At 38.2% G+C, this 10,595-nt stretch overlaps 1 protein-coding gene across 2 annotated transcripts; it reads left to right on the top strand.

The window, feature by feature from the left end:
• The first annotated feature begins 1,625 nt into the window (after positions 1-1,625).
• Positions 1,626-5,972, top strand: LOC143137913 (uncharacterized). Of its 2 annotated transcripts, XM_076298256.1 has the most exons (10): positions 1,626-1,747; positions 1,967-2,033; positions 2,968-3,083; positions 3,557-3,691; positions 4,137-4,212; positions 4,694-4,752; positions 4,917-5,036; positions 5,153-5,242; positions 5,373-5,487; positions 5,604-5,972. In XM_076298256.1, exons 2-10 carry the CDS (start codon positions 1,974-1,976, stop codon positions 5,661-5,663), a joined length of 831 nt encoding a protein of 276 aa, XP_076154371.1. In that variant the 5' UTR covers positions 1,626-1,747; positions 1,967-1,973; the 3' UTR covers positions 5,664-5,972. The 2 variants fall into 2 exon arrangements, with proteins under 2 accessions (XP_076154371.1, XP_076154372.1); XM_076298257.1 differs by lacking the exon at positions 1,967-2,033.
• The last annotated feature ends 4,623 nt before the right edge of the window (positions 5,973-10,595 follow it).

The following is a 10,595-nucleotide window of genomic DNA, read 5'->3' on the forward strand; positions in this document are numbered from 1 at the left end:
ATTATGATCACTCGCATCGCATTACCATTGGGTTACTGTGTAGGTAATGCTACGGTTAACTAAACATGCCCACCAATAACTTTTAAACTTTTTTTTTATTCGAGACGCTATCTACTTAAGGTAGTTAGCTCATTATCTCAAATCAGTGAAGAACTACCAGAGAAATCGTTTGGGAGAAAACTCAAACAAGTTAATGTTAGACTTAGGCTAGACTAGCTGTGTTACAGTTTCTTGTTGCAAAATGAAAATCTCCATGCGCTTTTGTAGGCTACACGCAGTCTCAAAAACACGCTTTACAGCTCTTGAGTCACGTACTAGGTCATTTTTTTATAACGATAATTTAGATAGGCCTAGGCTACACTTATGTGAATCTCCCGTCTTGGTTTTGTACAGAAATTAATATTAAGTGACACATACTTAAAAGGGAGAAAAAAAGGTCACCTTCCGATATTTAGCAGGCTATGGTCTGGAATTTAATTTAATATTGTTGTAATGGTAGGATAACTACACAGTTTACACAATAATTACACTGTGTTATAAATATTGTATATCAATGCATTTATTGTCTGTCAATTACCCAAAATTGTGGCTCTGTCTCTCATTGAAAAGTAGCTTATTTAATGCATTCTAATCCATTGTCAATCACTTCCGGGAACTTTTTGAAGTTTACATGAACCACGTGACCTTAACAAATTTTGAACACCCATGGTCGCAACTTTACCTTTATATGGCTCTGGTTTCAACAAAACATTGTTTATCTGCTGAGCAGGAGACAATGTGTTTTTTGAGTCTTCTCCAAGATAATGGCAATGATCATTGCACTATGATGATGAAAATGTTTGCTACATAAAATCGTAGCCTAACACTGTCCTTGTGTAACACCATTATTCTCCTTCCATATTAAGTATAAGAGTAGTGAGTTTACAAGATTTAAGGTGTCTGATGCGTTATATTTAAATGTTGCGTTTTCTTGCTAAGCTTAAAATGATGGACCTTTGATGAAAGGACCTTTAGTAAAAAAGAGTAACACAATTGGAACAAGGTGTATCTCCATCCTGAAGTATGCATATCTACGCATTCCACTGAAAAATATCAGTAGTCATATAAATCACCACTGCCTTGTGTGTTCGTCCATTTCTACTTCTGCCAATACATAAGCTATGGAGTTAATTTCTGCATGCTGAATGCCAATCCAGGACACTCAAGAGAGACATCTACTTAATTTAAAAACATGTCAGTCAACACTTGTGCAACATACTTCTCACTTACACGAGACTACTCTTGAAGATGAAAACAAAATTCTTTGAGACAGGTTAGACAGCAATATCCTGTTTGTAGTATAGATATTTGCTTTTTGACTAAGATAAAATTATGACAAAATAAATGAGTTCTGCTTTATTTTTCATGTTTTTGAAAATTATGTGTTTAGAAATTAACAAATCTATTTTCTTATGTGTTGTGTGTGTGTTTTGCACTAAACTTTTTCTTAAATTCTTTTCACATATTTATGGTTCAAGCGATTAAAGAAGTGACCTGACAGGTTTAGGCTAATACGGTAATAGGCGTGGAATTAAGGCCTCACCACTTCCTAACCATCAAGATGGAAAGGGGTGTTTGTCATGTATTTGTTCTGGGTGACTTGCTTGTTCTTGACTTGGTTAACTGCTGCATATTCACCATACAGCACCTGTACCTCGAAGAGTGTCTGGTGGAATAGTGCCGTTTCCACATTCAGTGCTTTTTAAAGGTAAGAAAATAATCATAGTTGATCTTCTGTGATTATTTCTGCTTGCTATTGCTGTTATTTAAAATATAAGGTGCCGTATATTTTGATAAAATTGATAATGTTCCTTATAATGAATTTTAATGTGTAGTTATAATTCAACATTTGTAATCTCTAAAAAATAATACAGTTTTACTTTCATTCAAATTATTATTCTTTATGTCTAATGTCTTATGTCTAAAGTAATGCCATGGAGAAACTGCTGAGTGGCTATATGTATAAGTCCCCTATGTCTGGTCCTCAGGTTATGGTATGTATTATGATTTAAAGATAAACTAATCAGAGAGCAGAGAGTAACTTATCTAATTAGTGCATTGTTGCATTATCAATAGATTGTCCCTGGTCCTAAATATGTATCTAACCCAGTAGCAACAAATACAGTTCTGGAAAAAAACTACTCCACCCCCTACTTTTGTGTATGTAGTGTGTGCATAGTGTTTGTTTGTTATTGTGTATATGTGTTCTTCTGTGTGTGTGTGTGTGTGTGTGTGTGTGTGTGTGTGTGTGTGTGTGTGTGTGTGTCCGCCTGTGAGTGTGTGGGGTAATGGTGTGTGTGTGTGTATGAGTGTGTATGTGAGTGTGTGTTTGGGGGTAATGGTTTGTGTGTGTGTGTGTGTTTGCTTGTGAGTGTGTGTGGGGAGGTAATGGGGTCGAGTTCCTGCAGCCAACAGCTAGAGCAACCAGGCAGCTACTGTGCTACTCTCTGGGGGGCATGATTTTAAAAATCAGCTCTAGCTGTTGGCAGGGATGAGCAAAAATACATCAAAATGTACTTTAAAATAAAATATCAAATACTCTAAGGCTGAGTGGCATTCGAATGAGTTAACAGACATATTCAAAATTAAGAAACCTCAACTCATTCGAATGACACTCAGCAACCGTAGGATGACATCAGAAAAATGTGCAGTGGTCTCTTAATTTTTTCCAGAGCTGTATTTATGCACTGGATATTATCAGAGCTTTTATGCAAACGACATGGTAGTTTGGTGGTGCTCTATAGATCTGCTTTAAGCTTATATTGCTGTTAATTGCAGCTGGGTGTAGCACTGGTGAGTCTATAACAAAGTCGGTTCATGATATGACCAGAGAACCAATCAGCACAAACATAGGTTTCTAACTAAACTCAATTCACTGGTGGTGACATTGGCTGACATCTTCAATATTGTTCAAAAATATGCATGCAGAAATCATGGAAACGGCGATTCTTTACACTCCTCAAGATGAGTGATAATGTTCACCACCTGAAGTACTATGAACATGAGAAGACGGACAAACCTCTGGGCTCAATAGACATGTCTGAGTATGACCCCCTTCCACCCTTCTAATCGAATGATCACATGTTAAGCTCTCAAACATCTATGTAGCACACATAGGGCCATTATAAACCAGTTCAGTGCATTCGTTATAAACCAGTTGTGCATTCATTATCAATCAGTTCTGCATGTTCTCAACAGTCTTTGCCCAGAAATAAGAGTATTATCAAAGTTAAGACCACCTTAAGTGGTGCATGGATGGACCTGGCGAAGACATGCCAAACTGCTACCTACTTTGAACTTTTCAACCTTTTTTTTTAAAATCAAAACCAGCTGCTGTGAAACTGGAGAAGAATAGTGATAAACTGGAGATGAATTGTGATAAACTGGAGATAAATAATGATAAACTGAAATTAAATAGTGATACACTGGAGATTAACTGTTATAAACTGGAGATGAATTGTGATAAACTGGATATTAACTGTTATAAACTGGAGGTGAATTGGCTGTGTCACTGCAGGGTGCTGCTAGTGTTGTTCTGCCCAGAGAGCCACAGCATGTGGGGATGGATTCACAAGAACTTTGGGCGTCCAGCCTCCTGTGTGCTCCTCCTGAAAACAGCAGACCGAGACTATTTCCTCATTGGAGATAACAGGTCAGACAGCCTGCATAACAGCAGATTCACTGGGCCTTTTTCACTGCCTTTTGCACATACAACAAAAACACATTATTTTGTCCTTTCATGTGGAAGCGTATATTTGTGTTGGAGGGGGGGGGGGGGGTGAACAGAACCAGTAATCACCACTAGAGGACAACATCCAGTCAAAAGATAATACAAAAGCTCTCCTGGGTCAACCAAAGTCTTTTACCTTTAGGGAAAGTCATACTATTTTTGAAGTGGACATTTTTTAAACCAGAAATGTCCTGAATTGTCACTGGTCCACCATTGCGTTATAGGTTACAATTATTTAAGTCATGAATGAACTGGTCACAAATGTTGGTAAGTTAAACAAAAAAAAAATGTACTAAAGCAATGACCTTGTGATGCCTTATGATATAATAGCTGCAATATAGTAAAACAATCGTTCTCTTCCTTACAGCACAGAAATGGATGATTGGAATAAAAGCCTGTTAAAAACTCAGAGACATCAGCCAACCAGGGAGGTCATGTCTGAGGTGAAATATTTAATTGGTAGATAGTGTTTATTATAGTTATTCATTTTTAACTATTTGTTTCAGCCCCTTACAAAAATTATAGTCTTTTGTGATTGTTCATTTTGAAGCCAAGTGAACATGTCTAAAAATAATTACTCTATGATACATACTGTAGGTGGACCTGCCTGCATTTTGTACACACCATAGATAGACTGTATAAATAAGTACACACACACACACACACACACACAGTGGTTAAAGTGGGATTTGGCAGGTAGGGGAGCCCTAAAATCCAGTGTCGGAAAAAAAACACGCGGAAAATTAACTCACCGTTTATTTTAACTATATTGTAAAGAATATATTTATTATTAATTTATCTGATGTGGCGGAACTGCATTCCTCCCCGTTCCCCCCCACTTTAACCCCTGCACACACACACACACACACACACAAACATAAACACATACAAATGAACTTAGATGAACTGTGATGGCCTCCTTAGAAATGTGAAAAGTGCGACAAGAAGGAGGAGCTCGATGGCTACATGGAAATGGCAGTAGTGTGAGTCACCGATTTCATTGTGGAGGCAATAATGTCTTGTTGATAATGAGTTATTTCAGAGGAATAAAACCCTATGTCAGTGCTTACTTTTTTGGTTCTTAATGATCAACATATATCTGAATTCAAGAGAAATGCAGTTGAGAAGATATTCTTTTGCTCAAAAGGGAGTTCCCTCCAGTGTCTGCAGAGGGCGGTGTACTAGCATCAGTTGCACAGGCCCTTCAGGAGCTGGATAGACCAGACCACTCAAAATCACAGGCAAAAAAAGAGACAGACAATCCAAGGTGTCAGCCCTTTCATTTACCACTGCAGTAAATTCACACAAAAAATATTAATCAGAGTTGCCCACTGTTATTGTGACATATCAGTTTTGTTTTCTTATGTGTCTTTGCGAAATCAGTGAGCTTCTGACCCCAGTGGAAATGGACGTCTGTGTAAGTAAGGATAATTTGAAGAGGCATCTGAGTCTAACTGAAGAGGAAAAGGCATGGTAAGGATCACACCACTACTGCTGATATCCAAAAGCTTTTATGGGCACCATACCTTTTAGGTTATGCCCAAATTTCAATTGTATCAATAACGTACCTATGTCGATCTTTCTCTTAAACTTGTTTTGTCAGCTGCGAGACAGCGGACATACTGCTGGTGGGAGATGAGATCCTCGCCATCAACGACATTAATGTTGACAATTCACAAGAGGTGGAAAAGTATCTCAGCAAACTACAGAAGAATGAGGTATGGTGGTGGTTGATAAACGAACAACACAAAGATAGTGTATACTTATAGTGTTTAATTGGCTGAATAACTTTAGTATGGTACACAAACGTAATTGTTCATTTGCCTCCCTATAGGTGAAAGTGACTGTCCGGAGGCTCTCTCAAAACACAGAGGACGTAATCTCTTCCAACTGAAATAACCATGACAACTTATATTTGCATGTTCAGAACATTCAGCCCTTTTATAGGCATTTCTGCACTGCAGAAAAAAAAGTTGTGTTATTTTCAACACAAGTTGTGTTATTTTCAACACATATTGTGTACTGTAACAAATAAAAAAAGGAAACAACACAAACTCTGTTGTCCCTATCTGGACACAGAGATATGTTTAAAACAATGTAAGTTCTTAATGCTTTTACACAACTTCAAGGGCTGCTGCCTCTTCCACTGCAACATTAAATCAATCAAAGAGCCCTTGAAGTAGTTCTGCATTGGCTACTACAATGTGTGTGTATTTGTCTGTTTCTCCCTATCTCTCGGTGTGTGGGTAGATCCGTTGCTAATTAAGCACAGAAACAATATGCAGGCCTACTTGCAAAAAGATCAAACCTCAAGGGAATTAATTTGGAACATATGAAAATATTTGAAATGGAATATATTACAGTATCAAAGTCAAGTCAAGTAGGCTACAGCTGTGGGCAGTTTTGTTTCGTCTTAAAGACATGATCCTGGTATTGATATTGTATAGATATCTATAGATATACAGTTGTGCTCATACAAGTAAGTTTACATACCCTGTACATACATATACTAAAGTTGACTAAAAAGAGGAATAAAAATCATCTTTTGGAAATCTTAATGCTTTAATTAACAAAATTAGGAAAAATCCAACCTTTAAGGCAGGGGCGTAGCCAGGATTATTTTATAGGGGGGGCCAGCTGGGTCCAGACTTTTTATTGGGGTGGCACTTGGGAATCAAAACTACTATTTCAAAACTACTCAGAAAGTTTTGAAGATTAGGATAACCTATTTTAATAATGGCAATAAATTGTGTAAAGCCAACACTGATACACAGGCCAGTTTGTTGTCCACTCCAACACATTTTCCATAAATAGGCCAATGCTATAAAAAAAGTACATTATGATAATGCACCTTACTTAATCAGTCTTATTCAAATGATGTTAAAGAACAATAATACTACAAATATTGTATGCAGATATTTAATCTTATACTGATGGCCAAACTGTATTTATTTCTGATATCCACTCCAAGTACTTGGCTGTAAGTAATATGGCTCTGAATTAAGAAAATAACCCTTAGAACCCTAGACTGTTTTAAGGGCTTTTTCACTCCCTTTAGTTATAAGCATTTATCCTGGTCACTGTAAGTGCCATTTACACATGCTATATTTTTTCAGAACAGTCTAGGCTACCCAGATCTGCCACCAATTCATATTAATACTTGCATTGATTTAATTTAGATTTTTAAATAATACAAAGACAAAAAGCGTATTATACCATTCTTATTTTGAAATGTATCTCTGTCAGCTGGACATGACTTTCATGTATGTGTAGGGCAGACTGTCCTGAATCTGGCCATATAAGAATGGTGGAGGGGGGCTTTGGGGCTGAGCAATTTACAGACATGTGGTGTGTGCCTTACAGAAATAAATGCAATTTTTTTTATTTAGTAATGAAAAATGACCTTTCTGCGCTCCATATCTGTGACAGGAACTGATCTGACCTGACTGAACCCGAGTTTGCGTGTTCTGTGTGTACACTCATGATGATTCTAAAACAATTTTTTTATTGCATTGTCATGAACAAAGTGAAGGCAAAAAGGTGTTTCTTTGTCGAATAAATTGGGATGCAATGTGAGTCTCGAATTGGATGCCATGAAGGAATTTGCTGGGATCTCAAAACTGCATTATGAACATAGGCTACTTTGCCATAGAGAAACACATGATAGTGTTGGATTATGAACATGCCTTGCCACCACAACACACAAAAACGTGGGGTAAGTCAAGCTATATGAAGTTATTATTTTGATGTAATTTCGTCTGTTGTATAACCCAGAAGGATGTACTTGGTATCAAATGATAGCTCTGTGTCTCCTCTTTCATCTGACATTCGCATATATCCGATCACGGGTTCGTGAGTATATATAGGGCCTTATTCAAACGAGAGTAATAGGTGTGCAGCGTTGGTTTTTGTACATTATGTTATTTTGCCGTCTCGTTGTCTGTTTTTATAGCCCAGAAGCATCGATAGATAGCCCCGTGTCTCCTCTTTCTTCTGATATGCATGCCATATCTATGCGATCACGGGTTCGCAAGTAATTCAAACGAGAGTAATGGGTGCTATTATTGGTGGCTCGCATGCAGCTTTGGCGAAATTTTGCCAAATTTGGTTTTACTCATTTTGAGTAAGCCTAAACTGTTCGCCAAAGGCCATCATCTCTGGCCCCAGCTTGATAAAAACAAAAGTAGGCTCTGATTTAGCCTAGTCTACTACTGTATGACTTCAACGAGGTGATCTTTAGTTTCGTTCTGCTTACAGTATCCCACTGCCACTTGCAACGCCCTTGCAATGCAATGCAGTGCAATTCGCTGCCCTGTTTACCGGCAATGCGACAGCGGACTTCAACTGCCATCTTGTGGCGATAAGTTGTAATACATTTCATGCAGCTGCGTGTATCTTTTACTGTCTATGCGTGTATCACGGAAAGCGTGAATGTGCTATGTGGCCATTTCTAAATGGGACTCACTGTAGGCTGTGTGGTAACACAGCCAATATTTTTTTTTTCAAATTTTTACAAAAACGCAAACATCTGAATTATATACCCAAATAATGAAGGTGAAAGGAAGTTATTAAGCATTGGCTGTATATATTTAGCTGTTTTGGATGTGTTTTTTGTGTGGGATATTTAGAAATGCACATTTGCAAAGGTGAGTTAGTATGTTGTCTTAAAAGTGGCTCTCTTTTTGATTTTGCACTGCCAATGTGGCTCTTGTGAAAAAAATAGTGAGGATCACTGCTATAGAGGCTGGCAGATTTTTATGGATCCAGGATACTATGCATCCTGATAAAGTTCCCTTGGTCTTTGGAATTAAAACAGCCCCACATCATGACATACCCTTCACCATACCTAGAAATTGGCATGGTTTTATTTCAATAAGCCTAATAGCTGGTTTGATTTGCCTTGAGAGATGATCTTATGGAAAGTAACCCATGCCAATCGTGAGATACCACTTCAATCATTGTGGACACATGGAGAGGCTTGGTAGGTATTATAAGAAGGTAGGTATTATAAGAACCATTTTGAGAGCTGTGATTGCAAATAAAGATGTCAATCAAAAATCAATATTGGGGTAAGAATAATTTTGTTCTTAACTGTACATTGCATCACACATATGCATAATCTTCAAATGAATAAAGCAAGAAATATTGTCTGCATACTCTTAGCTTGTCGAAACTGGTCGACCTTGACTGCTGGAGTATGCACTTGATATGGATCATGGAGTCATCACCACATGCTGAAAACTGGCATCATTATTTCGGTGTAGAATATCCCAAGATTTCCTTCATAGGAAGTAACAAAGCATCACCAACTGAAAGATAATTTGATCAATTGTGAAGATACACATATGCCTACTATTTACAGGTAATGTGTAGAGGTTATTGGTTAGGCCAGAACCTGGATAGGTCTCAGGTCTCACATCTGATTGGAGTCAGAGTGCAGTATTGCACATTAACCAGACGGTGGCGTTATGCACCAAAGGAAAACACTTGTACAATTCTATGCATTTTACTGTTGAGTATTGGCTCTAGAAATATTGTTTGAATTTCAATATTAGAAATGGGTTTGATGTAGGCCTATTTCATAATCACTGACTACATTATAACCATAGATATATACACTAGATGTCGCCTTCTGCTTCTCAGCATGCGTCAACACCGCCGCCATCTTTGTACAGGGATCTGAAGCGCTAAACTAGTTCTCCTGTATTGTCAGCGTTACCTATTTAGCGACGTTTGGCCATCCCCAGCGATAGAAAACCTTTTTAGCGATTAGCGACAAATTTGGGAACTTCTCACAATGATGGCAGATCGGCTTCTTTGTTGTTGAAACGTAAGAAAATCACCTTTCTCATGGCTTTGTCATTTATGAATTCAGCTACATCTCGTTTGCCCATGGCACTGACCCATGATTATAAAAGTAACGACTGGCGTAGCCTATGTAGTAGCAGAGGTAAATGTTCTACAGATCTACAGCAACTTCTGGTGAGATTACAACTTACATGAGTAAACGAGACGAGGGGTATGTGGCCTCAACCAGAGCCTGTCTAGAAGAGCCTGTTTATTTTCATTGTATCGAACCTGGTTGCAGTTTACTCATTGTTCCTCTAGGGGCCGCCGCTAGCTAGTGCAGAATGAATGGGAGTCTATGGGGCTAGACGGGTAAAATGTATCTTTATGATCGTCTTAAGCTTAGTTTTCTCTAGACTCAACCATAAATACATGCCTGTCAGTTGGAACAACCCAAAAAACTAGATAATTGCTTGAGATTTTGACGATTTATGGTGATTTTATTTTCGCTAGATCTTTGCCCAGATTGACGCTAATGCATTATAGAGGAGTGGATCACTGAAGCAAGATGGCGTCTCGATTGACGCATTCGTTCCAATGAACAGCAGTAGTCAAGGCGACATCTAGTGTATATGTCTATGCATTATAACAATGTAATGTCTAGCCTTTTCCATAATTTCATTAACAACAAAAATAATTGAAACTGCTAAAAAAAAATTAAAAAAAAACATTGGCAGGAGTAAACATAGGCCTATAGAGCCAATTGTAGATAAACTGCCAGGAAGCACGCTAGGTTAATCATCAACCGCTCGCTAGCTGCATGTTATTTTTCATTGTAGAGATTTAGAGGGACTTGAAGGCGGAGGCACAACTAATTTGAGCAGCTGTGCTGGCATGGAGAACACAGTCGTTAATTGGACACTAATTATATTGATTGGCGAAGGCCTGCAGCGAGGGTACATCTTCCGCGCAGCGTTCAACCGCGGATGAGTGGCAACACCGCGCGCGGAAGAGTTCACATCTTTACCGGCAACATCAC

The sequence above is a fragment of the Alosa pseudoharengus genome, unplaced genomic scaffold (genome assembly GCF_046254945.1).
Source record: "Alosa pseudoharengus isolate Yale_2024_CS ecotype anadromous, Long Island Sound unplaced genomic scaffold, YU_APseudo_1.1 YU_APseudo_1.1_scf_21, whole genome shotgun sequence".
In the NCBI taxonomy this organism is placed as follows: Eukaryota; Metazoa; Chordata; class Actinopteri; order Clupeiformes; family Clupeidae; genus Alosa; species Alosa pseudoharengus.